Genomic DNA, 21,019 nt, shown 5'->3' with positions numbered 1-21,019 from the left:
CTTCACACTGCATACTTTTAGGCACACTTATAAGTGATTTCAATACCCTAGTGATTTATAAGCATTATTTATAGTAAAAACTATAGTAATATATTAAAATATCAATATCTTATAACTAAGATCTTATATCTAAGGTATATAAAAAGGTAGCTGTATTGCCCATGTATAGATTGGTGACTTTTTAAGACATTCCTTTCAAATATCTGCTGATTTTATGATATTACATTTACAAGCTTGAGTAAAATGATTTTAAACTGGAGGACTTGAATTTCCCATCTTACATTTCTAACGGAATGTTAAAATGTCTGCAAACTTTTTGGTGTTTTACAATTTAAATTAAAGTTTTGGAACGTTTTAAAAAAATTTCTAAAAGTATTTCAAGCTTCAAGGCTTGTACTTTTCTCAGCATACTTTTAGATATATTTTTAAGAGGTTCTAATCCGTTAGAAATATCAGTGGAAGTCCTGCTTCTAAGTGTAATACTTGTAAACCGATCGATATGAAATTTGGTATGTGGGGAGGAATAAGAAAAACAAGCGTTTTTCTTTCAGATCATATACCTCTATCTCCTCTCATGGTTGAGATTTGATGGAGAAAATGGCTGAATTGGCAGCACTGGACAACCCAAATCCCGTTTTGCATTCAAACCAACCACCAACAATGCAACAACAATGGCAGCTGTGACAACACACAGCACCACCCACAAAACCCCGCAACCCCCCCCCCCTGCCCCCTTAACGCCCCCCAAAAATAAAAGCCAAAATTTAAGTTTTGCAAAACTTTGGTGTCGTTTGTGGGGTTTTTTTTTTGTATTTCTTTCGATATCGGTTTGGTTCGGTTTTTTACTTAGTCGGTTTTTTGACCACATTTCTTCTGTTTTTTTTTTGTATTTTCATTATTTGGCTTGTGTTTTTTGCTGCCAACGGCAAAAACAACCGTCGAAGTCAACGCTGCGCAGTCGCAGCTCGGCCGCTTCTTCTTCTTCTTCTTGGAGCGCGGTATAAATCTTTTCAGTTGAGTTTGGAACGCGTAACCGTTAAAACGTACAGACCTCTTGGAGCGGAAGTTTCAACCATTTTCTGCGCGTATATTTGAATATATATTTTTTTACGGTGCGTGTGTGTGTTATATTTGTGTTTTTTTTGCATTTCCTCTAGTATTATTATATTTAGCATAACATACAAATTATATATTCAAACATTAGGAAACTAAAAACATGCAGCGGTTCCAAGTTAGCAGTGTCCTAATCCTGGCCTGGATTGCCTGTGGTATGTAATTTCAAAATATTGTTTACTATTATGATGATTAGTTTTTAGGGCCTTGGTCGCCGCAAACAATTATAATTGTTACCACTCCCGCTCACAATTAGCTCAACCTTTCAATTACTCGCGTGTGTGTGCCTCGAAAATGGAAGCTTTTACTTTCAAAAATTCCAATGCAATCGCGTGGAGTGTCCAAATGCGATATATTGGCGGTACATTAGTGCTATGTGTACAAAGGCCCCCCCTTCGAATCTGCCAGACCGTTAGCTCTTTTGTTCTCACCTCGAAAATCGAGTTCGGATCTTAATATATTTTAATTACTGGTTTTGAGCCGAAGGCTAGGCCGCAGATTAGCAGCCCGCCTGCTCCACTTTAACCCCGCCAGACACCCCGATCTTTGGCTATATCCATATAGCAATGGGCTATACCTGATTTGGCATGCAGATCATGTGCTCGAATCACTTTTGCTTTTGTTTCCACCCAACTGACTCACTTGGCCGATCCGAGATCTTGGTGCTGGGCGCGGATAATACTCTATATGTATATACATCAGCAGGCAATTCGATCCAATCCGGCAAGTTAATGGACTAAATAAAACAAATGCCAAACCCAGTCAAAAGTAGAACTTGGGCCCGTCAAACCAGTTGACAATTAAGTACGATAGCGTTCACATTATACGATCTAGTTCTGGGTTAACCAAGGCAACCAGTTTCAAACCACCCGGGTCCAACCGAAAGGTTGATAGGATCTAATAATTCGCCACACGCTTTGGCCTTTTCGATAAGCGATCGATGTTACTTACGTCACAAGAATACTCCCTAAACTCATGATAATATTTCCAAACCTATAAAGGTTTCTGAAAATAAATCACTTTTACTTGTTTGATACCCATAAGATAGCTAATATCTATTAAAATTAATCTGTTATAATAGGATTTTCTTTAAAAACCTTTAAATATAAGTAACCGTTATACGATTTTGATTAAAATAGGTGAGATCTATTATAATAGAGCTATACTAAAAGGTTCCTAGAGTAAATTACTATTATTTGATTGTCTATAACCATGAGATAGTTAATATCTATTACAATCGATCTGTAATAAGATAATTATCTTTGAAAATCTACTGATATCTAAGAAACCTTAAGAGATTTACTGTTATTTGAATTTTATTGACATTAGACATAGGATAGGAACTCTAGTATAATTGAGCTATTAGAAGAGAATTATCTTAGAAAACAATCGGTTTTTAAGCGACCAATCAAATAATCGAAGTTTCCAAGAACTAGTAACATGCATTGACGATTGTATAATGGTAATCACCTAAACAATTTACAGCACATTGGTTTTCTTTATATTACTTGAATAGATCATGTATATCCTCGGCGATAAGGAATCAGATTATATGGGATCGATGACATTTTCACTAAATGACATTTCTCTAATTTCAAGACTAAGACAAATTACCGGAAATCTTTAAAGATTTAAATATATATGCATATGCATGTTTTGCCTTTGATTTTCGACTGTGGGCTTCGAGAAAATTGTGTGCAGACAGGCAGACAGTCAACAATCAACAATCAACCTGTTGCCCGATCTCGATGGCATCGGCATTTCGAGCTTACATCACACCAGCTCCAAAGCTCCATCTCCATCTCCATCTCCACTTCCATCTCCATCTCCATCTCCATCTCCATCTCCATCTCCATCTCCATCTCCATCTCCATCTCCATCTCCATCTCCATCTCCATCTCCATCTCCATCTCCACCTCCAAAGCGATTCGAATCGCTAGACGCGGTGCGAAGATGCGCGAAAGTGTCGTGGTCGCAATTGTGGCGTCACTTGCACTTGCATCAAAACCAGTTGGGCAGGTGGAAAGGTGGACCAGGGGCGATCCACGCGGAGATCGGGTGGAGGGGGCTAACGGATAGAGATAGACCGACTGGCGGACAGGAAGGAAGTAGACGCCACTGCGATTCGGGCTTGATAATGGTTAATGGTGGGAAACCGTTGTTAGCGTTTAAAAACAACCAATTTGGTAGTCAATCCCAAAACTCTATAGGGCACTTCTGACTCAAGCAGACTCACCTAAACCCAGCATCGTATTAGATCTACACAGAAAGAAATAACACATTAGTGGAGTAGAAGCCGCCCTGTTTAAATAGTTATGTGTTGCTTACCCAAAAGGCGAAACCAATATTTTTTTATAAATCCATTATAAAAAGTTATCCAAACTTGGTATACCAAAAATGCCATGTCCAATCCTGTATATCATTTTTAAATCAATATTAAATGTTAATTTAGGGTTCTACAAGTATGCAGTGTTTAAAGGATAGAAGCCTTTCTGGTTGAATTCATTGTAATTCTGATTTTAAAAAATATTGTTGCATACTTTTAGACACCCAGATTGGCATTTAAAAGCGATAGAAAATCCCTAGGGCATTTTGTGGCACCACCGACAAAGTTTTCCAAACTTGGTACACCAAAAAGAAAAGTAGAATTATTATTTAGAGTTTCTGGAATACAAAAAGGTTGGGCCAAATTGGTTTTGCAAGCTAAATATATACCACGTCCAACTTTAATACTGTATGATCAAATATAATAACATCCTTGTGTTCCTTTTATGACTCAAACAGTAAACTATATCAAAATATTTATGTGTATTAAAAAGATGTAGAAGTTTCGAAATAGTTGAACCTACGTATGTAAAACGGAACCATCTTGCTAAAATTTTCTTAAAGAGATATCCCTTGACTCATCGCCACTTTTCTTTAATCCCTTTTCAGGACATGCCCTGGCCGTGGGATCTCCGGAGTGCCCCGAGAAGTACGGCGTGCAGGCCTACGCCCACACGGAGAACTGCGACCAGTTCTTCCTCTGCACCAACGGCACCCTGACCCTGGAGACCTGTGAGAACGGACTGCTCTTCGATGGAAAGGGCGCGGTGCACAACCACTGCAACTACAACTGGGCGGTGGACTGCAAGGGTCGCCAGTGGGATCGTGAGTCCTTGGGTTCCTGAGCACATCCCGAATCGTTTACTAAAAAAAGATTCCCCCTCTCCACCTAGCCACTCCCATCTCCACGCCTGCCTGCGAGTATCAGTTCGGCCTGTATGCGGTTTCCAAGGACTGCTCCACCACCTACATCAAGTGCGCCCACGGAGAGCCCCATGAGCAGGACTGCGACGCCGGATTGGCCTACGACGAGAGGATCCACGGCTGCAACTGGCCGGATCAGCTGCTGGATCACTGCAATCCCGAGGGTGAGTCATCGGTTGTGCCACAAACATTTATAGGGTTTTTTAAAACTTCAAAATATAAAATAGTTGCATACTTTTAGGGGCTTTTATAGGTGATTTCAAACCTTTGGGCATTTTTTTAAATAAAATAAAATTTATAGTTTAGAAACCATCTTTAAGCAAAATACATCGCATACTTTGTTGCACTTAAATGACTTTTATAGAGATTTTGAAACTAACTTCAAAATAATGAATAGTTGCATATTTGTTGGGTCTTTCATAGGTGTGTCCAAGCCTACACGGATTTTTTAATAAATAAAAAAAAATTAATGGTTACATACAAATTTCTAAAATTGTAGAAACCATCTTTAATCAAAGTTAATTGCATATTTTGAGGCACTTATATGACGTTTAAGTCTTGAGAGTCTTTGTCTCGCGGCTTGGGTTCAAAAGTATATCGTTGGAGCCCTTTGGAATAACTGAAGAAATAAAAAGCCAAATTGAAATGTACGGGTTTTTGAAAACACTTAAAAAGCTGACTAAAAGTGTGCTGTAGAAATATTATGCCGCTTGGTTTGCGTTCTAAAATGTATCTTTGCATAATTTTAGACACTTTTATAGGTAATTTCAAACCTCTAGAGATTTATTTGTATCCCTTAGTATATTTTAAAAGGTCAAAAACCATATTTTAGTCAAAAAATTCAGTTTTTCAATGCATTTCCTAATGAATAAAGTTTTACCAGATACAAAGTTGTATGTGCCTTTTACATTCAAGCATTAAAAAAATTAAAAACCATCTATAGTATAATATATAATACTATACTATAATACTATAATATAATATAATATAATATAATATATAATACATAATATATTAAACCTTTCCTTTGAACAATCCAGCTGTCGTCGGCTTCAAGTGCCCCACCAAGGTGGACCCGAACTCGGTGGCCGCCCGCTTCTGGCCCTTCCCCCGCTTCCCGGTCTCCGGCGACTGCCACCGCCTGATCACCTGCGTCGAGGGACATCCGCGCCTGATCAGCTGCGGTGAGGACAAGGTCTTCGACGAGCACACGCTGACCTGCGAGGAGCCGGAGTACGCCAGCGGCAGCTGCGCCAACTACGGCAAATAGGGATCGCCGATCGTTCCGTACATGTATATACTCACGAACCAACTACAGTGCAATCTCGATTATGTGAATGCTAAAATTAAAAATTTAAAATTTGTTTGCTGCAAATTTCGAACGAGTTGTTGTTGAAAAATATGTTGTTGTTTTTTTTTTTTGTTTGCAAATCATTACTCCCTAGGTTTTTGATTGATTCGCTGATTCGAGTGTGCACTGTACGGTGTTGTAAAAATCAAAGCTCCGACTAACTGCTGCGTCCACTCTTTTTCCGTATCTAGGTTTCACTGTAAACAAAACTTCCTAGCCCAATAGCTTGTTAACCTCTTTGCTTTTTAACCGTCTCCACATTATTGTCACTATTTCCTGTATTCTTAACTTGTTTGCTGTTTGGTCTCTTTTGTATATGAATCGCAATAAAGTTAATTTTATTTATTGTACATTTTTTCAAGGCACAAAAAGTTATTTTTGGGTAAGATGGAAGAATTCCTGAAGTCATCAGAAGAAATATTCTCTTAACTTTATGGTTTTTATATTTTTGGGGGGTTGGTTTCGCCCCATACTCAAATATAAAAGGGTACTACGGTGACCTATTGTTTTTCTTTGTTTGTTTTTTAAATTGAATATTTAAAATCATCACTTTAAATAATCAAGGTATGTATACACATTTGTATCCAAGTTATTTCCCAAAAAATAACAAAATTCGCAGTGATGTTAGTAAATCTATGAAATATATTTTATTAAATTGAAGTTTACCAGTTTAGTCTTGTGTACATCCTAAATATTAGCTTGTTGATCCACAAAAACCTAAATATTAAACATATATGTTTGGAAGCAAAATATTTAAGTGATATTTGTCAGAAGAGATGTTTACATATCATTATTATTTGGCAGCTTAAATCAAGCATGCGAAAAAATAAATGCACAAATTGGCTACAGCTTTTCGGAACTAATTGATGTTGGCAATAAACTTGTAAAGTATATGTATTTAAGTGTAATTGCAATTAAATAATACTTTGAATTTAGATAAGGAACACAATCTAAAAAAATATGTTAAGTGATGTATAAAACAATGCAGAATTAGTTCCCACCTTGTAAATATGAGATGGGAAATAATTCAGCTTACAGATCAATTAATTCCCATGGCCAAAGACGCCCACCGAAGCCTATCACATCGAAAATACAAAAAATAAACCATCTTAACTAATTATTGCTCCGGATTCAGTCGACCAGGTGACGGCCGTGGTCCTGGGGCGTGGAGAAGATGATTGCGTAGATGAGGCCGTCACGAACGGATTCCGTGGGATTGCCCACATTGAACATGAACTTGACGCGATTGCAGTTGGCATCGGGCACACAGGAGTACATGGGATACCAGCCAGTCTTGTTGAACACCACATAGATTTTGTAGATCTGATTCCGGTAAATGTACACGGGTCGGTCGAAGGTGATGTCCAGCAGAGAGTCGTAGCGCACTCGCGCCGTGCAGTGGGTGTACGTGATCCTCGAGCCGTGCATGTCCTGGATGTGGGCGTACAGCACCTCGGTGTAGCGCTCCGTGAACCCGGCCGACGTCATTAGCTCGCCGCACAGCACTCGCGTTGGCACCTGGACGCCCAGGATCCAGATGTTCGTGTCCACTTGGAAGGTCACGCCAGCGTCCGTGACGCTGGTGTTGCGGAAGTCAAACTGGCGGGTTAGGGAGCGCATGCAGTATGCGCGCACCATGTCGTTGTGCGAATTGCCAGCAGCGGATCCAGCTCCACCAGCTGGTGCTCCACCAGCGGGCGCCGGTCCTCCTCGTTCGCCGCTCTCGTCCTCGTTGGCTGGCGCCGGAACAGCTGCCCCGCCCTCGTAGCCCTCGCCGAAGCGCAGTGGGGCGGGAGCTGGCGCGGCATCGGGCGGCACGCCCACTGGTTCGGGGGGGCGCATACCTAGGTCCTCGCCTACAAAACTGAATCCCGCAGTGATGGATCCGAAACGCGGCATAACGCCCATCATTCCGCCGCCGCCACAGCCAGGACCTGCGCCGCGGACTGACGGACCCGGTCCCAGGAAGCCGACGCCGCCCGGGGCAGCAGCTCCAGTGCGGTACGAGGAGGACAGCTCCCGCTGGGCATGTCGGTGGCCCGACTCGTAGAAGTTGCGCGTGCTGCGCGACACACAGAAACCTTCGGGCATGTGGCAATCGTTGAGCGATGGACTCGAGATCTTGATCAGGATGGAGAGGGCCTCGTGCTGCTGCAGCAGCTTGGAACGGGCAGGACCCTCGGCGAACTGTTGCGGAGTCATGGTGAGGAAGCGTATCTTTTTCACCGCCTGCCGGAGCATGGCTCCGTCCAGAATGGTACGTTGGGCGTCCATGATGTTGATCATATTAGCGGCAGCATCGGCGGAGGCATCGCTGTCGATGATCACCAGATCATCGGAGCCCGAGGCCACGTCCAGAGGTGGCGAGGCAGCCGCGGGAGCAGCAGCATCAGTAGCTGCTGAGGAAGTGGAGGCCATGCCGGCGTCCGTCTCGAAGCTGTCACCCTCGTCGTCCTGGTGCATGTGCTGCACCATGGCCGCCACATCGGGCTCCATCTTGATCTCCTCCACCAGCACATGGCCGGCGGCGGTGTCGGGCGACTCCTTGGTCGGCTGCCCAACCTGCCCACCGGCAGCGCCCTCCTCCTGCCCGGATTCGTTGAGGATGCCTCGCTCGCTGGCGAACTTCAATAGGCAGTTGAACAGATCCAGTTCAGAGTCGATGTTCAGGCGGTTCTGGTCGAGAATGGCCATCAGGGTGGAGACCTCGATGTCCAGAAAGCTGGGATCGGAAAGCACCTCGCGCGTATTTGCCGCGATCAGGTCCATGCTGCTCTGCATGAGGCGCGGCTCATCGAAGAGCTTGGCGAACTCGTACGCCCGGCAGGCGTTCTTCGGACTGAGGTCTGCCCAGAGGAAGTGGGTGCAGCGGGTGACCACGTGGGGCAGCATGTACTTCTTGGCCACGTAGCACAGCTCGCAGGCCTTGTCGAAGGATCCGATGGTGATGCGGTCCGTGTAGATGTACTCGAGCATCGCCTCGAATGCCTCCGGCTGCACGTCTGGGATGACGATGGGATCGGTCTTGTCCGGCAGATTGCCGTAGAACATCCGCTCGAAGACCGGCGAGGCCATCGCCAGGAGCAGCTTGTGGCCGGCGATGAGCCGCTGGCTCGGCGAGGAACCAGATCCCACCAGGAAGCGGCAGTCTGCCCACTTCTCCGAGTGCAGCAGGTACTGGCCCCGGTCCTTGAGCTCGGTGAGGCTGTTCTGCCAGTCGATGTCCATTGCGGATGGGGTTGTGTGCGGTCAGGATTGCTTAAGTCCAGGCGTTTGCCCCTCGGTTTTGTGCGAAAACTCCTCGTAAATACAACACGATACAACTTTTAACCACCTCACCTCGATATCGATTAACGATGGGTTGGATGTCGGGTCAACTGATATCGATAACGATTTAAGTCAGTTATATACCTATATAGCCTTCAGAACTTGAAGTTTGACTTTAAACCAGCGGTATTTGTGATATTTCGAAATAATTTATATCTACAATTTATAAAATCTTAAACAATATAGGCCAATCTTTATAAATATTCGCGTGAACATTTAAAATTATTTAAATTAAGATAATATGACAGTTATTAAAAATCATTTGTTTTAATATTAATTCCCATTTAACTTATCTTTGTAGATTTAAACTTTTCTCTTTAATATTTTACATAGCTTCTATAGCTAAAAGTCAAGCTGTTCGAATTTAACATAAACATGTTTTCTTTTAATGTATTATTATTAAAATATTTATTATTTTATGGTCGTTATATCGTGCAGGGCTATTCGGAGAGTAGCAATTCGTTGAAACTTTTCTATTCTATTCTATTTCCCAAGCTATATTTTGGAACAAGTTTAATTATATATAGTTTTATATATAACTATTGAAAAATATAAGGATATGTAGTTATGAAATGAAGACTAGAGTCCGAATCTGTAATACTGTGACTTTTGCAAGACCTTGATATGAGCAAACCTGTCTGTTTTTATTTTTGTATACCCTAAAACTAAAAGGTTCTTATGAAAATTGGTCTTATCTTTAATCTAATAAAAAATTAACTAAAAAGAGTGACTTGATAGTCTGCAATCGATATTTGCAGGATTTATATTCGAGGAGTTGCCACACTTTCGGAAACATCGATAGCCTTGAATAATCATCGTTTATTGTACCAGCTCTAGTTATAATAGCAACAATTGAAAACGAAAATATAAAGTAATTCGGCGCATTTAAACACCGCAAAGAAGACAATTGCATAAAGGAGGAGATAACGAGAATCGCGAGGAAAACAGACGTGAAAATAATAATATCGTTTGTCACCTGCATCCCCGTGTGTGTGTGTGTGCGTCAGTGCGTGTTCGTGTGTTCGTGCTTTGTTCTGCGAGCGTGTCGTTTTGGTTGAAATGGCAAAGAAAACCTACGACCTGCTCTTCAAACTCTTGCTGATCGGCGACTCGGGAGTGGGAAAGACGTGCATATTGTTCCGATTCTCGGATGATGCGTTTACGTCCACATTTATATCGACCATCGGTGAGTAACGGGACCTTGCATACATACATACGCATGTCAGCTGCACAGCCAGGATATGTGCGCCTGTGTGGGTGGGTGGGTGTGAGTGTGTGTGTGTGCCTGGGCGTGGCACTGCCTTATCGACTGGCGGACGCACTGCTTGCTTTGATCACCTTGTAGAATTAACATGAATTTAAGAAATATTAACCCAAGACTATGTAACTCCCTTAATCCCGCACTAAAACAAAATCGAAACACGTAACACGAACGTGCAAACATTTAGTTGGAATGTCTGCTCGATATGCGAATGAATCATCTTCATTATCACTAGGGGGGACTTTATTAATTTACCAAACTTCAAGTTCCGTTCCACAAGCGTAATCGATAACATCGCCGTGACGTCATTGGGCTACTTTTATGTTTGTTTTTCCGCTCCAAAAAAAAATCGTTGTATTTGAAAACACCTTTCTTGCAGGAATCGATTTCAAAATCAAAACAGTCGAGCTGCGCGGCAAGAAGATCAAGCTGCAAATATGGGATACCGCCGGTCAGGAGCGCTTCCACACGATAACCACCTCGTATTATCGAGGGGCCATGGGCATAATGCTGGTGTATGACATAACGAACGAGAAGAGTTTCGAGAATATAGTCAAATGGTTACGGAATATAGACGAGGTAAGTGACTCCAATGCTATCGCAAGACCTATCCCCTCTAAATATATATCGGTATTTCCATTTCCAGCACGCCAACGAGGATGTGGAGAAGATGATCTTGGGCAACAAGTGCGATATGACGGACAAGCGGGTCGTGAACAAGGAGCGCGGCGAAGCGGTGAGCATCTTCAAAACCCGGGAACCCTTTACCCGTTTAGAGATAAGAGATCACTAGTTGGGAAATACCTTTCAGATTGTTGGCATATATCCTTTAAGAAAGGAATTATAAGAGCCTACAGTTCTAAACTATTCTTAGATTCTATAGGAAACTATTCTTTACCGTACCCTCGTATTCCTAGGTTTTTTAAGACAAAAACAAAAATGTTTTTGTTAACTAATCAATCTTAAGGGAATTTATAAATTTTTTTCAACTAATCAATTACACGAGAATTTTTAGGATTCTTTTCATATTTATTAGTCATATATGTTGATCCCTTTATATTTGTGTATTTCATTTTAACTTATTTATTTACTTACTATCCTAGCGCAGCGTGTTTACACTTATATTTGTAGCACTGGGCACGTTTTTTTAGATACACCGATTTGTCTACTTTGAAGTTTCCAATAAATATATTATAATAAATATAGAATAGTATTCTTCGTATATTTTAAAATCATATAGAGATCATATGGTCCTATTACATTCTTTAGATATCTAGAAAGATAAGCTGGCTTACGTTTCCAATCAATTTTTGTGGGTCCCATTAAATTCTTTAGATAGCTAGAAATTAAAACTTATTTACGTACTTTAAAATTTTAATAAATGAAAAGAATATAGTTCTTCGTATATGTAAAAATCAAAAAGGCAAATATCTAAGTCTTCTTACAGTCTTTAGATATCTAAAAAGATACACTGACCTACGTATCTTGCAGTTTAAAGTTAATGAAGAGAAATAAGTTCTCTTTTTTCGTTCCTATTAAATTTCTTCAGATAGCTAGAAAGTTAAACTGATTTAGGTTCTTTATAGTTTCCAAATTAACCAAACAAACCAGAGGAAATTCCCCGGCAAACACACAAACACCCAATTTGCGTTAGAACTCATATGGTTATTTATTTATTGATTGCTTCCCAATGATCACACATGTGTATGCGATCCGTGCCTGTTTTGATCAATTTGTTTACAGAGTGTGTAACCCCCTCTCCTCTTCCATTTCTACCCCGCGTTTAGATTGCCCGTGAACATGGCATTCGGTTTATGGAAACATCCGCCAAGTCGAACATAAACATCGAGCGGGCTTTCTGCGAGCTGGCCGAGGCCATTCTGGACAAGACATCGGGACGCGAGTCGGCGGAGAATCCGGAGCGCGTGATCATCGATCGGCGGAACAACGAGAAGGCGCAGGGCTACAGCAAGTGCTGTGCGTAAAAAGCGGCATTCGAGGCGAACGGGGCGTGGTTTTGGCCCGGTTTGTGTGCTTAGCTGTGCGTGGGAAAGACGGCGGAAGACGGCGAAGGATGGATGGAATTGTATTAGATCGGATTGGAATGCGTTGGGGGTCGGTTTCTGAAACTGATCCGTACAAACGAAATGGGGAAACAAAGCAATAAACCCGGGGTCACTCGCGCACGGTGGGAACTTACTTATAACGAGGATACGAAGATGGAACAAGCAACAGAAACAACCTACCTAAAGTTTAGCAACAGATATTGTAACACGAACATTTGGAAGAATCTTTACAAAAAAAAAAAAACCCCAGACGATTGGTGGTCGGATCAGATAGCAAGTGGAATGGGCTACGTTAGCACAGCTCCAATCAGAGGAGTATATTTGCATTTCGGGTTGCATTCTTTCGGTCAGCTAACGTGGACATAGAAGATCAGTTCCAGGGACTTAAGATAAACAAAGACGGCAGACATAAGCAACTTTTGTAACGTAACTTTTGATATATATATAGTCTTACGATTCCTGTACTCAATCGTTCGTTCGTTCGCCATCACTCGCACTTCTCCCCTGCCGCCCCCCGCTTAGTGTTTTGTTTTTGTTTTGCGTTTCAGTCTAGATATAAATAACACCTATACATATTATACATCGGATAGTATATAGCATATACATACCTTAGCTTGCTTTCGCTTTGTTTTCTACGATACTAAGATACTAAGCCAGCGATACTAAGATTTCGATGGAGGGGGAGGTAGGGGTTATTAGATAGTAGATTCGTACATAGATCCTCTCTGCAGTCACTCCACTCATCAAGCCCGGGGTCAGAGTTCGAGCTGTTCCGAAATTGTTTTCTGATTATTGCCTATATATAAATATGAATCATATATTGCATCGTTTTTATGTGCATTATTCGCGCCCGCACACCCAATATTATTATATATGTGTACACTTAAAGGGGGCGTGGGTGTGCGCGCGAGTATATCTCCAAGTATGTGTATGTATGTAAGGACGGTGCACGCCATGAATGTAGCATCCGCAAGGGAGGAGCGCCCAACCCCAAACGCACCGACGTGCGCTCGCCTCCTGTCTCCTTGTAATTTTATTCTACATATTTTTTTTTCGTGTAAACCAATTATTTGTAACTGTATATGGATTTAGTTTAGTTGTCTACACCAAATGATTTACCGATTAAAAATATAAAGAACAACCTAAACCATGTCATATAAACGAAGGACTATCATTTTTTGGGAGGTTAAGGTTCCATTTGGAATGTATAAATGTAACAATTTAATTGGAGAATCTTCGGTATAAAATACATCCTGCATCAGGTATATAAAAAGAGTTGTAACTTGTTTGCAAGTTCATTGTACATTTGATGTACTACTTGGCAGTCCGATGGACACATGTCCCTGCTATCCAGGTGGACAGCACCTGCAGCTGATCGTCTAGGAGAATAAAGTCCGCATCTGAGCCAAAGTCCAGGGTGCCCTTCTGTTTCTCGATCTTCAGGCACTGTGCGGGATGCAAGGTGGCCGCCTCAATGGCGTAGACAACGGAGCAGCCTGCAATATAGAGCATTTAGTAAGGAATTCTAGCAAGTATCAGCTGCAAGGATCTTACCGGTGGCCTTCTGGAAGATCCGCACGCACTCGTCCATGGGGGCGATGCTGCCGCACAAGGTTTCCGTGCCGGCGATAAATGCCTTGCCCTGCTTCACCTGCAGCGGCAGCTGTCCTATGTGGTGGACACCCTCCTCCAGGCCCAGCGCCGAGATGGCGTCCGTGACCAGGATCAGGCCCTGCGGATGCGTTCGGTAGGCAATCCTCAGTGCCGCCGGATGCGTATGCACTCCGTCCGAAATGATGCCAAAGTAAACGGTCCGTCCGCGAGGCACTGCATCCGAGGCGAGCAATCCCACCAGGCCGGGATCGCGGTGATGGAACGGCAGCATGGCGTTGAACAGATGCGTGATCAGCGTGGCCCCCTGCTGCACGGCACGCTCTCCATCGCTCAGAGAGGCCATCGAGTGGCCCAGGGCCACGGTGATCCCTCGGTCAGCCAGCTGGCCAATTACCTCCGGGTCGGTGACCTTCTCCGGCGCCAGGGTGATGATCTTGATGCGCTCCAAGGAGCCGTATGTGCTCTCCAGAGTGCTCAGTCCCTTTTTGAAGGATAAATAAAGAAGGTTTATTAATAGGATAGCTAACTATGTTAGATTAAACAGCAGATCTTAAAAGTTAGAAACCCACCTTATCAATGGTCTGAATGCAGTTCTCCGGATGCGCACCCTTTTTCTGCGGATTGATGAACGGACCCTCGGCATGGATGCCCAGGATTCCGGCGCCCTTTGGAACATCTTTGGGAATGCGCGGCAGTATTGTGTGGTAGCTCTCGTTGGGTGAGGTCACCAGCGTGGGGCAGAAGGAGGTGACCCCGCTTTTGACCAGACCAAGGGCCACCGTGGCCACACCCTCCTCGATGGTCTCCGTGTCGTAGGAGAAGTCCACTCCATAGCCACCTTTAGAAAAGAAATCATAGATTTAATATTACATTTTAAAATGACATGATACAAAAATGAGTTCCAATATCATAACCAAAACAGGAATTTGTATATCTAATAATAAAAATAGATTATCTTTATCGCCCGATCCCCCATTGTTTCTAAAAGACAAAGAACCAGGTTATCGCGACTTAAGTCTAACCACAGTGGGTCTTTGCTGCAAATGCCCACTGTATTCCACTTGTGGTTGAGCTCCTGCTTGGGGCCTTTGAAGTCACGATAAGATTAACTCGCTCCGATTACGAGTGCTCCATATTGCGGCTCGTCAACGGGTAAACAGAAACGATGACTTTGGCGACTGATTGAACCGCGGCGAAAGTACCAATTACTGGGATCGCCGGCAGAATAACAGCTCAATATCATCTATCATATCATTCTAATAAATTAAAATATTTAAATCGAGATGAATAATATTTTTTGTAGGGTTAATGGCATCTGGGTATAATAACTGAGTTCAAATACCACTGCCAACCTAGGATTTTTATTTTTATCTTTACAAATACTTTTTTTTACCATCAAATTGAAGTGTATTTAAACATATTGATATTATCTATGGTAAATATTAAATGATCTCATTACTGTAAGATACAAAGTTATTTATCATGAAATACATGAAAAGAAAAGGGAATGCGATATGATTATAATTTTTATTTCATCCATATAATATTGAATCCATTATGGGGCTTAGTTATAATTCCAGATACATATATCGTACCAAAAATCATGTGATATGCAAATATTTATTTGACCTTTCAGCACTTAGTCTAGATATATTCGTATTGTTTTTAACTATGTTGAAATGATTATATGATGTGGTTCTTCAAATGAATCCTGGATTATCATATGGATTCTTTCCGGACTAAGGATAATAAGGTCAGGGGAACTCACCATTGATCTGGAGGTCGATGTAGCCGGGTGCGATGATGGCGCCTCCGCAGTCGATGCGGCAGTGGGACTTCACCTGCTCGTCAAAGAAGACGGGCTCCGGATTCACGATCCGTCCGTCGCGCACCCACAGGTCATCCTGGATGATCCGGTGGCCCCGAACCAGGCGGCAGTTGGTGAACTGCAGCAGGCGGTGGCTTCTCTCGGGGATCTGCCCATCCGTCCCCATCTCCTCGCAGGTGCAGTTCGTCCGGGTGTCCATGGGAGGCTAAAGGCAGGGGGCGTGGCTGGCGATCTGGGCGGAGTGAGCGATGGCTCACAAATAAACAACAGAAAAGAAAAGTAAACTAATCGAAACCAAAAAAAAACGAACTTATCAATCAGCTGTAGGATGGCCAGTTGGTTATTTTATAGCCAGCAATGTTAGCTATTTTTTAACCGGGCTTAAAAATTAACAACTTGTATTTAGATAAAACTTCACAACATATGGTTAAATCACCTCCAAGATTTATTTTTATATATTTTTTAACAACATACACTCTGCAAAGAAATTACTTATTTGTTGTTAGTTATCAGTTAGCTGCTTTTGGCTACTTCTAGCTACTTTTTTCAGAAGCGTAAGCTGGAAACACTGGGAGTGCCTTAGCTGACAGCTCTTGGGCGTGTGCATTCGATTGCCGTTAATCGTTATCGATTAGATTCAAATTTAAATTCCGCGAGTTAACTAAATTGCTAGGTGGGGCAAACAACATTTTGTTTAAACATTCGTCGCGGCCTTGTGCCCCCGTCCCCGTCCAATTTGTTTTTATAGTCATAGTGTCGACTCCTTCGATGGCATCTCGTGGACGCTGCATAAAATGGCAATATTTACCCAACCAGCCGACAGTGAGCAGGCCGAAAATGCAAATGCAAACGATAATGACGACACGGCACCCAAACAGCAACAACAAAGAGCTTCAGGTGACAATGTGCACTGGGAAAAATATATTTTAGGTTTAACTTGCAACTAAATATCTGAAATACAACATGATATATGGTAAAATAATAGATTGTCCTTGGGTAATACATTCAGTATATGTAAATTTAAAAACATTACAAATACAATATGATTATGATATGATAATAAAGGTAATAATAAAAGGTTGCCTATAGAATATCAATTATTTTTAATTTTTTTAGTATAATTGATACTAAAGTACACATATTTATGCCTTTCCATTTTATAAAGAAGAGCCCACTAAAAAAACATAACATAAGATTTTTTTAGTAAAATAGCTACATAATATTATGGAGAGTAGTTTTAAAAGGATTAAATAAATAAATAGGACTGAGCGCTTATCAAATTTATTACGCAAGGTTTCACCAACGGAAACGTACAATATAAGTGTGATAAAAAATAGAATTTTGTATATATGATCTCCCGGTTCCTAAATGTTCTTTTTCGAGTGTCCTGTTTTTGACGTGCTCCTGGGCTCCTCTGTCTCAGCTAATCCACAATGGCCGACATTTTAAATACAAATTGCAGCGCTGTTGCTGTTGTGCCCATCCAGCCCATCCACATGGCCCATTCAGTCCACTATCCCACTGCCACTGCCACTTCCACTACCACGTCCTCCTCCAAATGAGTTGCAATTTTTGCACACTCCCAAACACACATTGTACACCCGGTTCCTGAAACATGAACTGCACTCGAGGTGGGATAGGTTCGTTCTTTTTTGTCTATTGGCAACTGATTAGCATTTAAATTAAAATGTCGCAAAGTGGCCTTACCAAAATGTTCCACACTTTGTGTGCTCGCTCCATGTTTCCCCTTTATGGCCACAGAAACCTCTAGTGATTTCAAATCACTTGAAAATGTGTACAAAAGAATGCTTTAAACATTGTACTTTGACTTTTAATAGATAAACTTGGGATTTTCAAAAATAAAATCATATACCTTCTAACAGTTTCCGTGTTTTATTATTATTTTATTTATTTATATATTCTCAGGTTAAAAGGCAATTGAAAATTACCTATAACCTATTGTATTAATAAAATTTTTTTATAAATCGATGTACAGAATTAATTGTATATAAATATTCAAATACTTAAAAATTAGTCGTTTCAAGCGCATAAGACGATATTCCAAAAATGCCGTCCTCAAAATTAAGAAATGGAGAGTTTGGGATTAATCCTTGGGGAAATTCTAGAGGGGAATACCGGAAAAAGCTATATTTATCCACGTTGAGCCATGAGCTTTACATTTGCAATCCATTAACTGTGAATATAGTAAACAAATATTGTAGTTTTATATCACAAAAAATTGTAAATCCCTTTTTTACTAGACTGCTCGGGCTTAAAACAACCAAAAAACCATTTTAAATGTTTCCTTTAGTATTTGCCCTACTTCAATGAATTTTTTAGCAAGTTACAATATTTTGACACTTAGTATAAAAAGAGGATAAAAATGCTATATATTTTTAAGAAAAGCTATATTTTCTTATACTAATTACCAAGTTCTGTCTGACCCACAATTGGATGCCCAGTGATTCACCGTGCAAAATTGATTTGTCTCCTTGACATTGATCGAGTCCCATTACCAATCGATGTCTCGACTCCTGTCCATTTTTCATGGTCAGTTATTGTCCCTTTTGGGGGGGGGGGGGCCTTCTGTTCCGAGTCCCCGGCCGATATCCTTGGGCCCCCAGAGGGCCACACTCCTGAAAAGGACCGTATGCATATGTGTGCGCTACTTATGTGTGTGCGAGATTGTGTGTCATCTATGCTCACGTATCAATAAGTGCTCGAGACGTGGACTGAATTTTTTATTAGAGTTTGTGTATGCACAATAGTAGATGTCCCCGGACCAGGGGCCACAGGACCAATGGCAGGACCAAAACCAGGACCAAGGCGAAGGCGAAGACGAAGACGTTCCTCGTGGGCGTGTGTGGGGATGCGAAATTGCCTGTGAAATATTTTTTATATACACACACATATCGAGGCAATACCGACATCCACAATGCAGGTTGTCACATTAGGAACAAGGTTTATTTAAATTAAAAGAAATATGCATACCATTAATTATTTTAACCTAGAAAATGTGTTAAAAGTCCATTGGTTTTGAATTTTAAATGAAATTCCTAAATTCAGAATAACAATCAGACCAAAATGAGAAAAAATGAGTGAAAATGTAAAATACATTATATTAAAAAAAAAAAATTTTAGGTTTTCCAACCTTACACAGAGAAAAATCTGACGTTCTCATCTAAATTGAAAATTTTCTTAAAATAGAACGACATTTTTAAGTTGAAAATTTTCTTATTTTGCTCGAATCAAGTTGAATTGGCGGTATTTAAGTACATTGTATGTAAAATAAAAACTATTAGTTCAGTCCTTAGTATATACTTATCAAAAAGTTGTTAAATAAACTCAATTTAACTTTTCTCTTCTCAACATTTTGTTCTTATATTGATACCAAAATGTACTTGCACGGTTTTTTAAGAACGAATGTTCTCGATTCAAGAACAATGTTCAAGATCAATGTTCTCAATTCAATTTTAATTTCTCTGTGCACTTTTTAATCAGTATGAGTGCACTCTAAAGAAAATTTATTTATAACTCTTAAACTTTTTTAATTTTTAAAAATTGTTTGAAAAAAAAAAAATTTTTTTTGAGAGTTTTTAAAAAATGTTTATATGATTTTGAAAAAGCTCTATTAACTATCAATGGTTATTTTCTGAAATTCATGATGAGTATATATATATGGGGGTGCAAACGGAAAGTAAGCTGATAACTAATTACTCCCAGTGCTAGATTTGTGATCTTGTCTGTGCCGATAAGTCCTTTTTAAGGGATGTGGAGGGTCGAAGGAGTGTTTTTAAGTCGTTCTCTTTGTTATGGACCGCTTAGCTGTGGGCGTGGCAGCACGCCCATCGAAGGAAAATCGGCCGAGATGAAATCAAATCAGTTGCAAACTTAACCAGCCATGGCTAAGGATGGGAATATGGGACCCGAATGGAGGCTAAGGAGTCTAATGACCCCCAATGATGGCGATTCCCGACTAATACTAATCCAGATCTGCAGTCTGGGGGGGGATAAGGGATTAGCCTGATCCCATCTCCAGTTTTTTGGCAGGACCACAAAGTTTCCGAGACATTCGGGAGCCGAAATCGCTTTCAGGTAATTTGTCTTTATTAATTACGGTCAGCATTTTACGGGGGGAAGCTCCCAGGGATTTCCCGGGGGCTGCAATTGATTTATAAATCAATGAAACGATGTGCACAAATATTTGCCAAGACATTCTAAATAAATTACAGTGCAGTTTGCCCCCTGAAAAATCTCATGCAAAATGCATGCGAGATAGAGACACAAAGCCGGATAAATGCAATGGCTTACTTATTAACTGGCCTTAGGTCTCCATTCATATCCATTGTGGCCATGTCCATGTGTCCAACAGTCCGTCTGTCAGATTTACTTTACTTTGGGCCATAATTTGATGTATTGTGCAATATGGAACGCAATTTAAATATGTGCGCAATTACGTAAAATGTTTGCCAGCCGCTCCTCGTCCGTCCTCCAAATTTGTGTGGGTCGGTATATCTATCCCCCCCATTCCAATCTCCAACCCAGATTTCAGTAAAACCAGTAGTAGCCGTAGCAGTTGTTGCTGTAGCTGTTGTGGAACCAAGAGGCCCGAAAACCCACATCCTACATCCGTTGCTGTGTGTTCGGTTGACCAAAACGATTCCGACCATTTCGGACGTTGCAGATGATTGAGGCAGGTGCCAACTAATCAAAAATGCTAGCAATTATAATTGATTAAAACGGTACGGATGATGACCACGACGAGGATGGGTGTGGATGTGGATGTGAATGTGGATGTGGATGTGAATGTGAATGTGGATGTTGTCCAGGGAATCCAATGATGATGGCGTTGAAGGCTCCTGAACGGCGAAAAGGCACCGGGAGTGGGGATGCGGAAAATGCAATTGCATCAGCACTGTTTACGGCTGTTTCTGGTCGAGCGTTTAGCCACCGCACATTGGCACTGCAACTAGAATTTTGGCAAACAATTCTTTTGGAAAAATTAGGGAAGTACGATTTGGATCACCCTAAAATACTCATTGAGCAAATTTTTGAAAATTCATAATTCAGGGGTGCTACATAAATTACTACGGTTATAAAATCACTTAAAAAATCAATTTCAGGTGTCTAAAAGTAGGCAACAATATATTTTTAGCTTAGGAGTTCAATGAATACATTCAAAAAGACTACTATCCATAATGAACTGCCTA

The 21,019-nt window shown here is 41.2% G+C and overlaps 4 protein-coding genes across 4 annotated transcripts; 2 read left to right on the top strand and 2 right to left on the bottom strand.

Annotated features, from left to right (window-relative positions):
• The first annotated feature begins 1,018 nt into the window (after positions 1 to 1,018).
• Positions 1,019 to 6,063, top strand: Peritrophin-A (Peritrophin A). Its single transcript, XM_036819845.3, has 5 exons — positions 1,019 to 1,112; positions 1,173 to 1,268; positions 4,048 to 4,263; positions 4,332 to 4,526; positions 5,403 to 6,063. The coding sequence occupies exons 2-5, from the start codon at positions 1,217 to 1,219 to the stop codon at positions 5,630 to 5,632; spliced, it is 693 nt and encodes a 230-aa protein (XP_036675740.2). The 5' UTR covers positions 1,019 to 1,112; positions 1,173 to 1,216; the 3' UTR covers positions 5,633 to 6,063.
• A 269-nt stretch (positions 6,064 to 6,332) lies between these two features.
• Positions 6,333 to 9,077, bottom strand: LOC108018866 (uncharacterized). The gene has a single exon (XM_036819844.3). The coding sequence runs from the start codon at positions 8,939 to 8,941 to the stop codon at positions 6,845 to 6,847; it is 2,097 nt and encodes a 698-aa protein (XP_036675739.1). The 5' UTR covers positions 8,942 to 9,077; the 3' UTR covers positions 6,333 to 6,844.
• A 784-nt stretch (positions 9,078 to 9,861) lies between these two features.
• Positions 9,862 to 13,528, top strand: Rab10 (RAS oncogene family member Rab10). The gene is made up of 4 exons (XM_017086907.4): positions 9,862 to 10,226; positions 10,681 to 10,880; positions 10,948 to 11,037; positions 12,089 to 13,528. The coding sequence occupies exons 1-4, from the start codon at positions 10,100 to 10,102 to the stop codon at positions 12,284 to 12,286; spliced, it is 615 nt and encodes a 204-aa protein (XP_016942396.1). The 5' UTR covers positions 9,862 to 10,099; the 3' UTR covers positions 12,287 to 13,528.
• LOC108019155 (N-acetylglucosamine-6-phosphate deacetylase) lies at positions 12,892 to 16,098 on the bottom strand. The gene is made up of 4 exons (XM_017086905.4): positions 15,750 to 16,098; positions 14,551 to 14,819; positions 13,922 to 14,462; positions 12,892 to 13,863 (listed from the first exon to the last, which is right to left on the bottom strand). Exons 1-4 carry the CDS (start codon positions 16,006 to 16,008, stop codon positions 13,682 to 13,684), a joined length of 1,251 nt encoding a protein of 416 aa, XP_016942394.2. The 5' UTR covers positions 16,009 to 16,098; the 3' UTR covers positions 12,892 to 13,681.
• Positions 16,099 to 21,019: the final 4,921 nt, after the last annotated feature.

Source organism: Drosophila suzukii, chromosome X, assembly GCF_043229965.1.
Source record: "Drosophila suzukii chromosome X, CBGP_Dsuzu_IsoJpt1.0, whole genome shotgun sequence".
In the NCBI taxonomy this organism is placed as follows: Eukaryota; Metazoa; Arthropoda; class Insecta; order Diptera; family Drosophilidae; genus Drosophila; species Drosophila suzukii.
The sequence above is the reverse complement of the archived record's forward strand: the minus strand, read 5'-3'. Positions and strand labels throughout refer to the sequence as shown.